The sequence below is a fragment of the Photinus pyralis genome, unplaced genomic scaffold, assembly GCF_008802855.1.
Source record: "Photinus pyralis isolate 1611_PpyrPB1 unplaced genomic scaffold, Ppyr1.3 Ppyr1.4_LG8, whole genome shotgun sequence".
Lineage (NCBI taxonomy): Eukaryota > Metazoa > Arthropoda > Insecta > Coleoptera > Lampyridae > Photinus > Photinus pyralis.
The window spans coordinates 20381892-20400642 of NW_022170819.1; the positions used below are offsets into that span (position 1 = coordinate 20381892).

An 18751-nucleotide genomic window follows, 5' to 3' on the forward strand; every position below is an offset into this window, starting at 1 on the left:
ATAATCGATTAACGAAACAGGAATATTTGATGTACTACAAAAATTACAACATCCGCAATCGAGGATTACTATACATATAAGTCTGAATTTTCTTATAAAATTTATAATTTTAAACCCAAAGGGACGTTTAACCTTAGAGGCAATTGAAGGGTTGCTTAAGGATCACTTATACATAATTGATTAACCAAACAGAAATATTTGATGTACTACAAAAATTACAACCCACGCAATCGAGGATTACTATACATATAAGTCTGAATTCTCTTATAAAATTCATAATTTTAAAACCAGAGGGAGGTTTAACTTTAGAGACCAATTGAATGGTTACTTAAGGATCACTTATACATAATCGATGAACGAAAGAGAAATATTTGATGTACTACAAAAATTACAACCCTCGCAATCGAAGATTGCTATACATATAAGTCTGAATTTTCTTATAAAATTCGTAATTTTAAAGGGAAGAGGAACTTTATCCTTAGATCGCAATTGAAGGGTTGCTTAAGGATCACTTATACATAATCGATTAACCAAACATAAATATTTGATTTACTACAAAAATTACAACCCCCGCAATCGAGGATTACTATACATATAAGTCTGAATTTCCTTATAAAATTTATAATTTTAAAACCAGAGGGAGGTTTAACCTTAGAGAGCAATTGAAGGGTTGCTTAAGGATCGCTTATACATAATCCATTAACGAAACAGAAATATTTGATGTACTACAAAAATTACAACCCCCGCAATCGAAGATTACTATACATATAAGTCTGAATTTCCTTATAAAATTTATAATTTTAAACCCAGAGGGAGGTTTAACCTTAGAGAGCAATTGAAGGTTTGCTTAAGGATCACTTATACATAATCCATTAACGAAACAGAAATATTTGATGTACTACAAAAATTACAACCCCCGCAATCGAAGATTACTATACATATAAGTCTGAATTTTCTTATAAAATTCATAATTTTAAAACCTGAGGGAGGTTTAACTTTAGAAACCAATTGAAGGGTTGCTTAAGGATCACTTATACATAATCGATTAACGAAACAGAAATATTTGATGTACTACAAAAATTACAACCCCCGCAATCGAGGATTACTATACATATAAGTCTGAATTTCCTTATAAAATTTATAATTTTAAAACCAGAGGGAGGTTTAACCTTAGAGAGCAATTGAAGGGTTGCTTAAGGATCGCTTATACATAATCCATTAACGAAACAGAAATATTTGATGTACTACAAAAATTACAACCCCCGCAATCGAGGATTACTATACATATAAGTCTGAATTTTCTTATAAAATTTATAATTTTAAAACCAAAGGGACGTTTAACCTTAGAGAGCAATTGAGGGGTTGCTTAAGGATCACTTATACATAATCGATTAACGAAACAGGAATATTTGATGTACTACAAAAATTACAACATCCGCAATCGAGGATTACTATACATATAAGTCTGAATTTTCTTATAAAATTTATAATTTTAAACCCAAAGGGACGTTTAACCTTAGAGGCAATTGAAGGGTTGCTTAAGGATCACTTATACATAATTGATTAACCAAACAGAAATATTTGATGTACTACAAAAATTACAACCCACGCAATCGAGGATTACTATACATATAAGTCTGAATTCTCTTATAAAATTCATAATTTTAAAACCAGAGGGAGGTTTAACTTTAGAGACCAATTGAATGGTTACTTAAGGATCACTTATACATAATCGATGAACGAAAGAGAAATATTTGATGTACTACAAAAATTACAACCCTCGCAATCGAAGATTGCTATACATATAAGTCTGAATTTTCTTATAAAATTCGTAATTTTAAAAAGAGGAACTTTAACCTTAGAGACCAATTGAAGGGTTGCTTAAGGATCACTTATACATAATCGATTAACCAAACATAAATATTTGATTTACTACAAAAATTACAACCCCCGCAATCGAGGATTACTATACATATAAGTCTGAATTTCCTTATAAAATTTATAATTTTAAAACCAGAGGGAGGTTTAACCTTAGAGAGCAATTGAAGGGTTGCTTAAGGATCACTTATACATAATCCATTAACGAAACAGAAATATTTGATGTACTACAAAAATTACAACCCCCGCAATCGAAGATTACTATACATATAAGTCTGAATTTTCTTATAAAATTCATAATTTTAAAACCTGAGGGAGGTTTAACTTTAGAAACCAATTGAAGGGTTGCTTAAGGATCACTTATACATAATCGATTAACGAAACAGAAATATTTGATGTACTATAAAAATTACAACCCCCACAATCGAAGATTACTATACATATAAGTCTGAATTTCTTATAAAATTCATAATTTTAAAACCAAAGGGAGGTTTAACCTTAGAGAGCAATTGAAGGGTTGCTTAAGGATCACTTATACATAATCGATTAACGAAATAGAAATATTTGATGTACTACAAAAATTTCAACCCCCGCCATCGAGGATTACTATACATATAATTCTTTATTTCCATATAAAAATCCTTATTTTTAAAGAGAAAAAGGACTTTATCCTTAGATCGCAATTGGAGGGTTTCTTAGGCATAATTTATATATAATCGTTTAGCGAAATACAAATATTTGATGTACTACAAAAATTACAACCCTCGCAATCGAAGAATACTATACAATTTGTAAGATGCAACTTCTGTTAAAATTTCGTAAAAATCCGGTCACAAATAAGAAAGCATGAAGAACTCATTCTTTGACACGTCATTTCAATTTTATCTTATATGTAATTTATAAGCAATTGCAATTACTGAAGTATTATATAAGTTAGTGCGCATTTTGGCCCATGGTGGGCCAAGAGAAGACTGATCAGTGTCAATTTTTAAACCGCCCAGAGCCCACCGAGCTTCCTCCTAGCATCGCCAACGTCATTTCAGCAGACTATACAGAATGTTAAAATCTCCTTTCCAGCAATATGTTTGACACTGGGGGCGCTTCCGCCTCTTTTGCAGTCAGCTCGTTACTTGCTAGTATTACCACATGGTATTACGAACTATTGCAGATTCCACAGGTTTTCCACATACCATGACGAACCTTGATTGAATCTAATCAAATCGTTCAATTACAATTCAATTATAATTATCGCCCTTGATCACGTAACAAATTAATCGCGGGTGACATCGAGTAAGACGGAAAAAGGAGTTCACCTGAACTCACTGCAAAAATCCGGTTGGAACCCCCCTTAGTATCAAGGTAATACCAATAAACAATTGCGATATTCAAGGTTAATTAATGAAGTGTTACATTTTGTTATTCAGGATATGCGAATTTAAATTAAACCGCGCCGATCCGTTTCGAAAATAAATTCGCGTTTCGGGTAAACTCGAGCCAGTTGCAAAAGTGCGCTGCGGCGTGGAAAAATTGACAGGCGAGCGTTTCTAAATTAAATCAACAATCATTTCTATTGACTTTCTTTCACCGTTACGCAATGGCGCAGGTGTACCAACACAATTGACCCAATTTCCCATACAACATGAATCGGATTCGTACGAAACAATAGACATTTTGGGCATTTCTTAGGCTAATAAATTCTAATTGATATAATTAACATTTAAGTGAATGACATTATGTCACGCAAAAAAACCGGGGTATGCAAATTTGGGGCCTTGAGACCATTTTTGGGAGTCTCATCTCTCATCTCTGGACTCTTTACCGCTTTCATAATTTTGAAGATTGGAACTAATTTGGACCCAACTGACTGAGAAATACATTTCGTATTACTCAATTAGGGTTGGTGGTGTTATTATTGACTCAAATGTCAAAATTAAAATATGGATTAATTTGCATTTGGCAATTAATTTGTTTATATTTTGCCCACAAAAGGATAATAGAAACGCAGCTTCGGCTCTTGGTAAATTAACGATGTGTTATGCAGATACAAATTTAATTAGATTGCCTAACTGGACTCTGCTACTTTTTTTAATACAGTTCGTTTGCATAGAATTCAAATTCAAGGAGCCAACTGGTCAAGATCGTTTTTCACAAAATGTGTAATCAATCAACTTTCACCGCGTCTACGAAGGGAGAACACTGTCACTTTCAACGTCCGAATCGGATGGAGTGCATCAACAATGAATTTCTAATTACCATATTTTAATGACGAAAAAGTTACACTCGTCAACATTCATGAGTTAACCTTTCAGATTTACATATTTAAGGTTAACTATCACCAAATATTCATTCATCGATCGTTACCCATACATCTACGGTTTGTGAATTTAAAACTTCGATTAAAGTTAATTGTTCGTGATTTGTATGATCAATCGCAAAATTGAAGTCGTGAGAATGGGAAGAAAGGTAGAAATCTCGATGACCGTTTTTCACATCACGTAGGTACTAGTGTGAAATACTTTCTCAGAGTGCAAGGGTGAGCTAAAAGTCGTGGTAGGAAAATGAATTTCGACTTTTCCAAATGCGTGACTGTTTGAAGAAGAAATGTTCTGATCATACTGGGAAAGTATATGGACACCACCTTTTGATTGAGAAGTCTAATCGAAAAAGTACATTTTGTTATAGAATGTGGCCTGTAGAATCCATAATTTCTAACAGTTCCAAGATTGGGCTACTAGATCAAAAGTTATAGCTTTTTGAATTTTCTTTCGAAATTGGTTTCTAGTCTATAACTTTTGATTGAGAAGTCTAATCGAAAAAGCACGAATTGTTTTGGATTCTACGCACCAAAATTAATAACAAAAAGTGTTTTCACGAGAAATTTTGGTGTAGTCGATTTTTGGTATAAAAGGAAGGTAGTACACTGCCTTTTTTTGAGGCCCGAAGAAAAAATTGTCCCAGATCGACTGGGAAAAAACATTTTCTTATAGAATGTGGCTTGTAGAATCCATAATTTCAAACAGTTCCAAGATTGGGCTACTAGATCAAAAGTTATAGCCTTTTGAATTTTCTTTCGAAATTGGTTTCTATAGTCTATAACTTTTGATTGAGAAGTCTAATCAAAAAAGTACGAATTGTTTTGGATTCTACGCACCAAAATTAATAAGAAAAGGTGTTTTCGCGAGAAATTTTGGTGTAGTCGATTTTTGGTAAAAAAGGAAGGTTGTACACTGCCTTTTTTTAAGGCCCGAAAAAAAAATTGTCTCAGATCGACCGGGAAAAAACATTTTCTTATAGAATGTGGCCTGTAGAATCCATAATTTTAAACAGTTCCAAGATTGGGCTACTAGTTCAAAAGTTACAGCCCTTTGAATTTTCTTTCGAAATTGGTTTCTAGTCTATAACTTTTGATTGAGAAGTCTGATCAAAAAAGTACGAATTGATTTGGATTCTACGCACCCAAATTAATAAGAAAAAGTGTTTTCCCAAGAAATTTTGGTGTAGTCGATTTTTGGTAAAAAAGGAAGGTTATACACTGCCTTTTTTTGAGGCCCGAAAAAAAATTGTCTCAGATCGACCGGGAAAAAACATTTTCTTATAGAATGTGGCCTGTAGAATCCATAATTTCAAACAGTTCCAAGATTGGGCTACTAGATCAAAAGTTATAGCCTTTTGAATTTTCTTTCGAAATTGGTTTCTATTCTATAACTTCTGATTGAGAAGTCTAAAAAAGTGTTTTTGCGAGAAATTTTGGTGTAGTCGATTTTTGGTAAAAAAAAGGAAGGTTATACACAATAAGACTTTTACAACTCCTGATTCTTTCAACATGCTAACCTCTCACAATGTTGATCCCATACACTCTAGTGCAGCCGCAATTTCCTGACGATGCTGATATCATTTCTTCTCACCTAGATGAAAGTATAGAAGTCGGACAACGGTTTTGGATGCCTAACGCGGTTAACAGAATAAAAAAAGGAAATTGAAGTGGCGCCTGTCGCCTTACGTAAAAAAATTTACATGAAAAATAACTGGACCAACCAAAGAATTCCTGTTGGGAGCTCACATCCTGGTCTGACGAATTTTTCTTGGTGCTCAGATAAGGGATTTCGTAACGCCAAATTAAACGGACTATGTTTCAAAAAATCTAATGTAATGAACAATCGATGACTTATTCAAATCTACACCGCAAACGGTGTTTTTAATAAAACGAATTAGATTAAAAGCATCTTTCTGGGAATTTTATTCCGAATTCTTGTTTGCGAAAGAAATACCTGTAATTACTAATCCCATATGAATAATTAATACGTTTAATTCGCGGCCGGTAGCTATTTTGACAACCTGAATTGGTTAATGGATTTGCTTATGATCCAGTTCTGAATTATACACACCTCATTATATTCTTCACTTCGCAACCGAACCAATGGTTTGCGTTTTTTTAGTCATTTTCATAAATGTAGTATCTTGTAGCGAGGAAATCTGTTTTTTTTTACTATAACTGAAGCAAGTAATTACAAAACATTTATTTTGGTAGACAGTCAGCTAAATCCAATCATAGATTGAGCTCTCAAGAACGTAGCCTATAGGGTAGGATGAGGTGAGCACATACTCATAATAAACTTTTTGGGCCCTCTCCTGCGTTTATTTAAAAAACCATATGACACTGTATCTTTATTTGTAACGGTTTACTTACAGGCTCGTTTACAGGGGTTGAAAGTTTAATCTCTACGACACTGGTAAAAATTTTACTATAACAAATATTGTTTTTGTATTGAAATAATTATACCTATTAATAAACTTTATAGCTCAACAGCAAAGCCAATTATGGAGCAACATCACTTTTAATCTGACCTAGTAGGTATGTGCTAGTTAACGCATGTACACTAAACTTAAGAACATCAATAACATAAAAAAATCCATTCATAACCGAAAGTTAACAACATATAATTATGTAATGGCACGATTACAACAAAATCACTATTTTAAGTGAGTAGAAAGAAATTAATTAAATCAACAACTAGCAAAATCATCTCCAGCAGTTTGAGTAACCAACATTTTACGATCCAAGATCCATAAGTACCTTTGAAATAGGAATTGTTTTATAACGCCTATTCTATCATTAAATATAGTCTGGGAAATAAAGACTGATGAAAATGGACCATTTCCTGCATAGCAAGGAGTAGTTCAAATTTTGCATATCATGGAGGATCATCTGGTGGTTAAGAATCCATGTTTTCGACCTCTCACCCCTTGTGTTTCCTTCGTACCACCCCTAAAACGCCCGAAATTGGTTGGTATTTCTTTTTCAATCATATCTTTTTAAAGGTTCACTTTAGAAAAAAATATTGTGATTAGAAATTGTAGACCATGAAATATTACACAAATTTGATATTCTTTTTTGTTAAATATTTATTTAAAAATATATTTTGAAAAATACTATAATTCCTATTGATGTATTTTATACTTGATCTCTATAATTATAAGGGTCGTACGAGAAAATACATCGAATATAATGTTATGGTGCTATTAATTTCCGTACCCTGCACTCCTACGACAGGGGATGATAGGGATTCCAACCCCTAAGTGATGGTAGGTACTTGATGAATCACTGTGTGATTATGGCGCTTTCGACGACAATTATCAGATATTAAAACTGGTCTTACTCCCTTACCTATCTCGAGAAGAACATTCTGTTCAGACGGCAGGCTTACAAAAGCCAATCTTGGCAGCAGCTCAGAGGAGACAGGATAGCTGGGCAGAAACTATTATCGAGAGATTAACTGGTGTGTGTTTAGTAGCAGCCGACGCAATATACATACCATGCCGCATGCCAAAATCAGTTTTATGCAACCACAGAAAGAAGTGCTAGTAGTCAGCGCATAAATCCAGTAGACAAAGCGTTGGACTTTCCCGTTATCTCAGTTTTTCTTTCAAGAATTGTTAGAGCGGCTTTCGTCCAGACACCAGAACGGTGAAAAATCGTCTATGAAGAAAATATGAGAATAGTTTGTAATCGCAGAAACATCTAAAAACAATTCAATTATTTGTCTAAAGAACACCTTTAGGTCTTGGTGATAACTGGTATGAAAAAAGATCCTGTGTAAGAACGCTTGCGAGTGGTTAAAGAATCGCTGCATCGAGATCTCGTTTTTTTTTTCGGGCGGAAGAATGTATGACCCCCACTGAACTATAATATAATTATGACACCATAAGTTTAAGATATTTTTTCATACGACGCGACGTTTAATTATAGAGATAAAGTACAAAATTTTGTTAAAATACATAGAAATTTCAGAGTTCCCCAAAATATAAGCAACTTTGAGAATTACACAAAAAAGAAGTGTATATCAAAATTTGGATTCTTATCCACTAGATGACTGTCAATGACATTCATCGGAACTACTTCTCAATTTGCAACTTCAAAGTGTCAATTCCCTGGACTACAATATCTATATTATCGATATTCAAGAAATTGTACAGCCTAAATATTCTGATGAGGGGAAAGTTCATAATATGATAGTTAGTATTATGTCTTATACGTACTTCTTTAAACTAGTCTAGGTACATTGAATTGCAACAAAGACAGAAAATATTGATCATCAAGCTGATAATTTACAAGTTTGCTCAAGAAAAGTATAGATATGCATTTAAAAAGTGTCATGAGAGTTTTAATTTAAGTAGTCTACCAGTCAATATTATAAATCCCATCATTTTCGAGCACTCAGAGGACAGCTGCTGTAATACAATGCGATCAAAAATGAGTTGCTGTCGGGCACCTTTGGAATTTTTAATTACATGGGAAAACTTCCAAAGGCCACTGGACAGCAACTTATTTTCGATCGCCCGTTACTAAGTTTGTGTTGGTAACACGGGATTGTAACACTAAGGAGATTGGGGTTGAGGATCATCAATAAGAGCGACTTTTTATGTTCGGGAGTACCCCTGCTCTATTTAAAATAATTCCACAGTTATTGTACATGGGTTAATATATCGCTAAAGAATTACGCAAGGATGGCCGGAGTAAACCGCAGGGGAGTGTTATGGACAATTTAAAAGATGTTCTTTAAACCAAAAATATAAACAATAGTGAAGCTAATAAAATCGGGACTTACCCTTCCTTTTCAGCTACTCATCGTTTAATTCACTAATCAATATTTCCCTAGCTTAAGGAGTGCTTTGGCTAATTCTATTTGTACAACATTCAATTTTGCATTTTTTCACTTGTTGACTTTTATTGATTTTGTTTGGGCCTATAAAGCCCTGTGTTATACTCCTTCCCCCTTTAAGAAACAAAAGCTTGCTTCAGTAAGCTTTTGTTTAAGTTAAAATCAAATGATCGTCTACAGGGTGTAGCACCCTAGGATCATAAACGATACCGACAAAAGTCTTAGAGCAAAAGTTTACGCAATTATCGCCGGCATGTGTCTAAAATATCTATGAACACCAGGGGCGTGCTGTATTCCAGTGGCTTATTAAACTTGCATTTTTTTTAAATGGGACACCCCATATTTTATTACTGATTTGGAGAGTACTTGAAAAGTACTTATTTTTTATGTTATACCCCAAGTTTAACGATTTTTGAAATTTAATTTGAGAGATACTAAATTGTGCAGGCGGCTAATTTTTGGAAAGAGGCACTTTATCGAAAAAATAAAATTTTGGATTCGCCAAATGTCATATTTTTTCAAAATTTCAAAACGATCCTCCAGATCTTCACGCGTCCATCATTTGTATAATAATTTTTTGGTCCAATATAGTATAGGTACGTCGCTGAAAAATAATAGCAACATTTCATATATTTTTAAGAACGTGTTTACCAATTTTCAAAGCGATCGAGCGTTTCTAATATAATATAATATATAATAATATAAACAATTATTGTCATTGCTCACATGGACAGACAGACAAACGGACAGATAAGCAGACAGCAATGTAAAATTATAAACGATCTCGAGGATCGTTAGTTCGTAACTAATTTAGCAGAGTGCATTCTTTTGATCTCGATATTTCCTCCCAACATGCGCCCTGGCTTTTTGTGTGTACAAATTATGTAACGTTCCCGTTTATTATACATTTAAATTAAAATTCCCGCTAGATATTGATATATAAACTCAAGGTAACCAACAACAAGAATTTTGATAAAGGTAACTGGTAAGATCAAGGGGTTATCGAATGGAGAGAGAATTGACGAAAATGAGCGTATACGTAAGAAAAATGGCTGTTATAAATGAATGAATCCCAGAATATTCCTGTAATCCTGTAAAGAAATTCAAAATTAATTAAATTAATTGTTACATTTACTGCATACATAAACTAAGTACATAAGTAATTATATCATGGTCATTCTTTTATAATTCTCAAAATTCCGTTTCAGATTTTAGATTCATGCCATATGTGATATTTCAAATTATATGAAATACCTTTTAATTAAAAAAATAAACCCAATTACATTTGGTAAGAAGAAATGTATAAGCAAACTCTTAATGACACCTAGTTTATTTTAGGGTTTATTTCCTATCTATTAAGTTGTTAAAACACCAATTTGGATCATAAGATATAATCTACCCCTAAATTTACCAAGATTAAGAGTTTGACCCATACCTATTTACCTCTGGAGCCGGAATCCACAGAATCTCATCCAACACCTTCGTTTGATAACCATCGGTGAGTCCTAAAAACAACAAAATAGAAATCAAGTTGGATTAAGGTCAGAGAGACTGTTCATCATTTAAACTCACCTCATTAACCATCCAACAACACCAATCATATTGTGAAGTAATCACTAAATGCGTAATCTGTAAGAGATCTCCGGTAAAACCCCACAACATCTACTCAAACATTCACCTTAAAATTTCTAATTTCCTTAAAAAGAAGTTTATACTTAAATAAGAAAAATCATACTGATTAACTAGTGATTATCTTAATGAGCATTAAAGAACTAATTATTTGTATCAGTGGTTTATTTCATGTAGTTCTAGGACTGGGTTTTTAGTAATCGTACCCTAATTTATCCAACGCAACCCTGGCGCCCTAGTAATCCTTATATGCTCTCCGGTTTTGAGCCGAGCCAAGGGGTATCGGTCCAACATTGTATGAACCATTCCCAAATTATGTTTAGGTATCCATATCACGACCGTATTTGCGTTACCTCTTCATGAACCTATCGAATTAGTATTTTCGCCAATACGAAAAGGTTATAATTAGTCCTTAGTTTATACGTTGCATTTCTTTTTACTAATTTCGAGAATTGTTCTTTTTTTAGAAAGAAATTGTTTTCAATAATGACTTGGGTACAATTTACTCTTTAATTTATACGTTCCATTTCTTTTTATTAATTCTGAGAATTGCCCTTTTTTAGTTAAAAATTGTTTAAACAAGGAAAATTAAGTTGGGTACAAATTAGTCTTTAATTCATAGTTTTTGATGCAACTAATAAAATTTCAATCCGGAAAAGTGGGGGTGCTAACTTGAAAATCGGTTTTCCGGCGGAACTAAGCGGATACAAATTCTAATTTTGTGGGTACAAAATTATAGGCATTTGGCAAAGTGGGGGTGCCAATTTTCTCGACCTCGATTGTAGTTGAGTAGACTATTGCCTTTTTTGTGAGGTTTTTTAAAATTATGTTGTTGATTAAATCGTATCCAGGGGATTTTTTTTTATTGCTATAGCGTTTATATGTGTGTTGTTAATTCGTTTGGTGTCATCGAAGTCGTTTGGTATTGGTTGATGGGTTTCATTGTAACTGCACGTGGAAAATTTCGGTTATCTGAAATGATTGGAGTAAATGTTTGCTTCATTGATCAGTCTAACAGGCAACGATTAATGTGGTTTAAAATGATTTTTTTATGTTGGCATTACAATATTCCCCAAAAACCGAATTGACGACGTGCGACGTACTAAGGAAAATTCTACTTTATCATCACCATTTCTGGGCGTACCTTAGCCGACTTCGACACTTTATGATCAAATGCCCTACCCTTAAGTATCGATAATATTACCCCTTTTTTACTGTTGCATCCTACAGTTTTTAGTTTTAAAACAGTTTCTTCTGCAATTACTTTCATGTTTACTTTTGGTTTCGGTCTTTCTACTTCCTTGAGTGAAATTGAGAGGATCCATGTTGGGGAAAGCTTTCTGCGACACTAGGTTTGTGTCCTGGCAACATAAAGAAACCCTTGTTTCCTTCTTTGCAAATACATTCGATTACTACGCCTACACAAATACCAATCGCAACACAAGAATCTATCTTGCTACAGGATTTCTTGCGTGTTTTCTTGTTGACATATGCATATATACGTTGGCCTGTCTTGCAATACTTGCCTTAGTCTTGTTTTACTTTCGCATACATTAATCATATAGGTAATGAAAATGTAAGGTAAGGGTACAATAAACGCGATTTTCCTTTTTTAAAGATCCTCCAAACGATTTTGTTACCCTAATCCCACATCAAGATGATATCAATCATGCGAAATGCAAACGATTTACGCAAACAAATAGAAAAAGTTTGTAACCGGAATCTTGGGAAAAAATGAGTTCCTATTTCGGATCTAGACAATCGTGTGATTTCTTGTATTTTCCAGCAGCGGATGTAAACGATGACTAAGTGCGAAGGTGTAGAATTTGTTATATAGGATGAAAAAGTCTCGATTCGTAGGCATCCGAAAACAATCACGCCAGTCCGTAATTAGTGTTTGTTAGTGATGGTCGGTGACGATTGACTCAAAATGGAGCGCCAGCTCTTGATGGTACGTACAGCATAGGCCATAGGCCTTTTGGTAAAATACATTTCCGGAGGCACCAGTAGATCATTGCTTATAAATAGTCGATTACCTTCTACGGGTATAATTAGCATTGTTTGAATTTGAAATATGTGTTTGTTTACATTTACGTAATGTTCTACATTTTATTCAGTTTTTAAGCGCATTTTGTTCTACTAATCCAAGGCTGATACTTGAACTGTCATTTTTCGAAAAACCTCAGCCGATTAATTAGCGACGCCGTCACCTTTTACGCCAAATTATTACCAACACAATAGCTGACCATAAACTTAAAAATGTCAAGATCACTTTAGCGGTTCAAAGGTCGCGTTGTAGTCGACTTTTGTCTACCTGTAACCTTAAATTAATTAGTGTCGCCTTGCAGCGGCCAAGGGACCGAAACGGAGTGCGGAAATTGAATTATTTATAATCCCTGCTTTGGTCCGACGACTTTCTCTTCATGGCGAAGAAAACGCGAAACTGATGGATTTATCACGATACAACCTGAGCGACACCGCATGAATATATTGACAGGTCTGTGTTGCAAATTGGCTTATTTTATTACACGTTTGGAATACATATTAATGTATAACATTATTCATAACAACTGGTCATTAGCAGTTTAATTGCCAATCAACTGTAAGGTCTAATTTTGGCCCGAAACCTTTTCACTGAAAAACTTTGCACGCTAAGCCCGTCATTTAAATCTTCCTCCACGGTCCGATGATCTTCTCTTATACGAATGAAGTTTTGCCACTGTCCTTCCAGCCATACTGCTATGGGTGCAGAAGAACGAAGATCTGTTGGTCTAGCACCGTGTTGTTTCTTCATCCATTCTGCTAGTGGATCATTGCAATCAATCTTCAATATTACCATGCGTTTTGAATTACCAGTTTGATCATTTTGCATACATGTCGGACTCCCATAGTTGTTCTATCGACAGCAGATAATCTAAAGCCTAACTAAACCGAAAGTTGCAAATAAATACAGTCTTTGCTATTATTAAATTGGCATTTAAGAGAACTATGCATCTCATCCAAGACTTCATATTCTGCATGGGCGTTGTCGACTGATCTTAATTGAATGAGAGCACACCTTTCTAGTGTATCTACGTTTCTGATTCTAGCGGCTTATTATTTCTGTGCATAATCAAATCTAAATTGCGCACGTCAATTAGTGCGTTTTTTTAAATTTTTTTATTTGTATAAAGTAGTGGTCGATTAATTTTAGGATTTAAGTAATTTTAATATTCCTAAAGGAATCGGCCCGTGACAATTATTTGCATGAAGCAGATTTCGTATTGTACTTGTTGATAAGAATCGAACCCCAACAAAGGATTTTGGTTATTTTGCTTCATTGATTGGGAATTTTGCATTTAATTTCAGTGATACCATTCTTTTGTTTGGATTAAAATTTTGTTTAGTATTCAGAGGTGTCTGTATATTTGGAACAGGAGAATGCAGTAGTAATTTATTCCGTGGTAAAGATGAATTTTATATACCTAAGGGTGAAATTTAGCATTGACACGGGTTCACGAGATAGGTATTGCATTTTTTAATTTCTTTTTATAAGCCAAACCGATATTTTAATCAACTAACTTGGAAAGGCACATGGAATTTGATCGCTTTCAGTCAAACCAGCGCATTAGATTTTGAATCTCAGTTTTTCAGGGGAGATAAAGGGCCAAACTTCCGCAAGGTAACGGATGTAACAACATTGAGCTAGCCGTGGTTCAAATAAAGATTAATTCTCATTAACGTATCACCGGGGGATCTGTGGGTCACGTTTAACGGAAATCAGATGACCCTTTCTCTACAATGGGGATATGGAATACTCCCCATTAAACGGAAATCGAATCAGCCTTTATCTAAAATCATTCAATCTTACACACGGTTATCTCGTACACTCGGACCTTTTAAGTTTAGGACGTGGGACACAATTTGAAAGGATATTTTATAGCCTTGTTATTCAAATTTCCACGCAAAAGTGAGACGCAGACGAGTTCGGCACAAACCTAGGAATAGTAATGGTTTGATGGAGTAAGTCAGACCTTTAATCGGCCTAGGATTGTGCCGAACTCATCATCAGCGCGCTCGGCTCATTCGGTATTCAACGTGATAGTTTTAAAACATAGGCAGAGTAAAGGTCTGATTTACCCCTTCAGACCTTTTACTCTGCCTATGTTTTAAAACTATCACTTTTGCGGGCTAAATCAGACCTTTACTCTGTCTAGATTTAAAAACTGTCATTTTTACATACGTTCAGCGCCTTCGGGATTAAAATAGTAGTGTCATTACGTTTCCCACGCAAAAGTGATAGTTTTGAAACCAGCTTTGGCTTGCTCGGCACAAACCTAGGCAGTGTAAAGGTCTTATGGGGTAATTCAGAGCTCTACTCTGCCTAGGTGTGTTTGTTGGTTTCCAAACTGCAACTTTTGCCTATGTTCAGATCATTGGGGGTTAAAATAGCTGTGTTATTACATTTCCACGCAAAAGTGATAGTTTATAACCAGTGCCGAGCGAGTCTAATGGTGTAATCAGACCTTTATTCTGCCTAGGTTTGAAAACTGTCAGTTTTGCATACGTTCAGCCCATTCGAGATTAAAATAGCTGTGTTATTACATTTCCCACGTAAAAGTGATAGTTTTAAAACATAGGCAGAGTAAAGGTCTGAAGGGGTGTCAGACTTTTACTCTGCCTAGGTTTCACAATTTCCACTTTTGCATACGTTCGGCTCATTCGAGTCGCAGGCGAGTTCGGTCCAAAAGGCAGAGTAAAGGTGTGATTGGGGTAAATCAGACCTTTACTCTGCCTAGGCTTCAAAACTGTCACTTTTGCATATGTTCAGCTCATTCGGGATCAAAATAGATGTTTAGTTATTTATTACATTTCCACGCATAAGTGATAGTTACAAATCCAGACAGAGGAAAGGTCTGATGAGGTATTCCAGACCTCTACTCTGCCTAGGTTTGTATAAAACTGAGTTTTGTGCGTAAGAAAAGGCAAAAACGAAAGAAATATATTACGCACACAACAGGCGCCAGGAACAACTCTTCTTTGGACCAAAAAAAAACGGCATAACAACAGAATTCAAGAGAAATACACATATCAGTACCGACTGAGTCAACTTCAGCAGATGTGTCTTAGGTTCCGGAACTTACCTAAATTAAACAATTTAAAAGCGGTAAAATTAAAACGAAAACTACGCTACAAACAATTTTATAGGAAAAACAAACACTGAAATACAAATTCAAACGAAACAAACCTTCAGATTTACTTAATAAATTGAAATATTCTCATATACAGGGTGTCCCGTCATTATTTTTGGTTTTTAGACCGATGGAAAAATAGTTGCCCAATATTCTCTAAGGATAAAAAAGACTTTCGAACGCCCTATTAAATCTGGTAACATTGAACTTACTTGAATTGTTATAGATAATTTCCATATATGTACCACTTAAAAATCTTCCTGAAGGTCTTTAAAATTTCTGATACGTACTCCAGAAAAGTTGATGAAAAATCTCTGAAAGAGATTCTTTAAATAATCAATTTTTCATCGTTTTATAAACATTTTGAAAACCTTTGAAAAAAAGGGCTTACAGTTTTAAATCTTTAAAATGTGTATAAAAATCTGCTCCTGAATAATGTTAGAATTGCTATAATTAAGATCTTTTTGTTGTATAAGCTGTACACTAAGAAACCTTTTATATTTTAATCTGGCTAAGAACAACAGCCAAACGGAATATTCGCATAAATTGATTTAATGAAATAATTGACTTTCAAATAAAGTAAATAGGTGCACATTGCGATTGATGTGTCATATGTAGGTGAATAACTTTCTCCATGCCCACCAATCTTCTGGATTTGATTGAACTGGGAGTGTCCTCTTCTCCTTTATTTTTCGATTTTGATTTCATAACATTGATTTTACCGGGATGTAGATTATAGTTGTAGCGACGTGTAACTGGTCCAGATCTTGGTTTTTGAACGATCTTGTCGCTGCGGGGGGTAGAAAAAACATTTCTTCATTCAAATTAGTTTGCGGCGTATTACGTTGCAAACGCGTGTTCCAACATCCTGCTCTAATTCCCACACTTTGTGATTATAACGAGCTGAAAAGTTTTTCAATAGCATCCAAAAAAAAACAAATCGGTATAAATGGAAATTAAGTTACTGTATTTGAAATTGCCATTTATCATTATTAATGTCCATTTGATTAGGTTAACTCTAAAAAAAGGTTTAATTATAGCAGCGAATGGGGCACCTACGTATTATTATGTAAAGCATGTAGTGACCGGAAGCGTTACCCGGAACCTATAGGTTTGGGCGTGTCAAGGTTTCGATCGTTAACAATAAAACGTAAACATATTGTCAATTTGGTGCACGAGTACGTCACTAGACTGGGGTTGCGCAAGGGTCAGTCTTCGGGCCCAATCTATTCCGTCAAAGGGCATTTCAAACCGTGAGAATGATAGATCAAGATAGCGCACGTACGTAATGTAAAAAGGAGTGGAAGCTGTACGTTAATATTTAGAGTAGATGATGCTCTTCACTTTCATGCTGTTATTGCGTGCGTAAAAAGACCTTGAAACCATTTCATTTCTGTACCAGGCACTTCTCACTATTGCCATTCTTGTTACAGATTCTCTGGACGGCATTATCGGTGGCCTTAGGTTTAGAACTACGTGGAGAATACATCCGAGGAGTGCCATGCATAAAGAAACACGAGCAGTTGTTCTGTCCGACGGCCGGAAGTTCCTATCCATTGTAAACATGCGGGATCCTAACTTTCCCCGTACTGACCGCTGCATTTTTCAGGGGACGAATCGAGCTATTTATAGACGAAAATAAAGCGCTAATGCGACGCATGTACGGCGATTTCACGCTAAGTCCAGAATTCGAAGGTCCCGGCCCCGGTGGAGGTAGAAAGGCGAAAAGGTCTGCTAAACCCGGCGTGCCCGATTTGCATTCGACCCCCGGAGTCGATCCCGCTAAGGACGGGGACAGTGTCCACTTCCAAAATCTAGCGCGAGCTACTAGGCAAAATTTTAGAAATAACCAAAGTTCAGAGAATGGAAGGTGAGTTGGGTCCCCCTTCGAGCGCTTGGCGAACATTAATTTTGTTGCAGAATGGATGCCTGTGAGAGCAAGGTCGAGATCGTGACCCCGTACTGGGCATCGAATTCTGCCGGAAAAATTCGTGCAATCGTCAACACCCAGCACTTTGAACAGGCCATCCATCAAGAGGTTTGTTCGTAAGTCGCTACCCCGTTAGGTATGCAAATTTGCGTTTCTAATTGGTCGTTTTGCAGAAAAGTGAGAACGAAGAGGTGCACGAACGACTGTGGATGCGAGCAAAAGTATAAATGGCACCGACTATTAGCGTACGATCCAGATAACGACTGCAAGGGCATCTTTATGGATTGGTTCCTATTTCCATCGTGTTGCGTTTGCCGATGTAGTCCACTGTAACAGAAATGTGGTGCTGTATGTGATCTTATCATCAATAAGTTACCAAAACTGGAACTGTGCCAAAACTTATTCTCATTTCCATATACCTACTCATTGTTAATCATTAAGTTTTCTTTCGTATCTTCTAGAGCTGACGCCGCCCTTTAATTGTGCTATGTTACCCTCAGATTAGAGTTGATTATGACTGACGAGGAAAATTATGTAAAGTATTCTTATTAAAATATGTTTTTTTTTTTTATTTAGGAATGTGTGTATATTATAGGTTCATGTAATTTATCTGCCATTACTTGTACGTAATTTGGTAGTTTTGCAATAAAATCAATTTAATATATTACTTTTGATGTAAGGTGTGGACAGTTAAGACCAATTCTTAGTGAGAATCCGGTAATTTTTCACCTCGAACAAAAATATCTGTTCGACTCCAGGTCTGCTCCTGTGTAAAATTACACCCTTACCGTTTACGTGCGATGAGGACGCCTGGATGTTGATATTCCAGACAATGGTCTGCTTGACCTGGCCTTAGGGTCGCATTGTGGTGTTTTACAGTACTATGTCTTGAAGGAGTTATTTGTGCCTGACGTTCAACGAATTCATTTTTTTTTAAAGAATAATAGTACCCATGTATGCCAGTTTCCGGCTTTTGACTAATA

General features: G+C 35.2%; 1 protein-coding gene across 1 annotated transcript in view; it reads left to right on the forward strand.

Moving 5' to 3' along the window:
* The window catches only part of LOC116179724 (protein spaetzle 3), a 36113-nt gene extending 17681 nt beyond the window's left edge, over positions 1–18432 (forward strand). Inside the window, exons 2-5 of the mRNA XM_031499546.1 lie at positions 17272–17396; positions 17448–17708; positions 17759–17884; positions 17942–18432. Coding sequence (XP_031355406.1) covers positions 17272–17396; positions 17448–17708; positions 17759–17884; positions 17942–18101 — 672 coding nt within the window. The 3' untranslated portion in view covers positions 18102–18432. The remainder of the gene's footprint in view (positions 1–17271; positions 17397–17447; positions 17709–17758; positions 17885–17941) is intronic.
* The last annotated feature ends 319 nt before the right edge of the window (positions 18433–18751 follow it).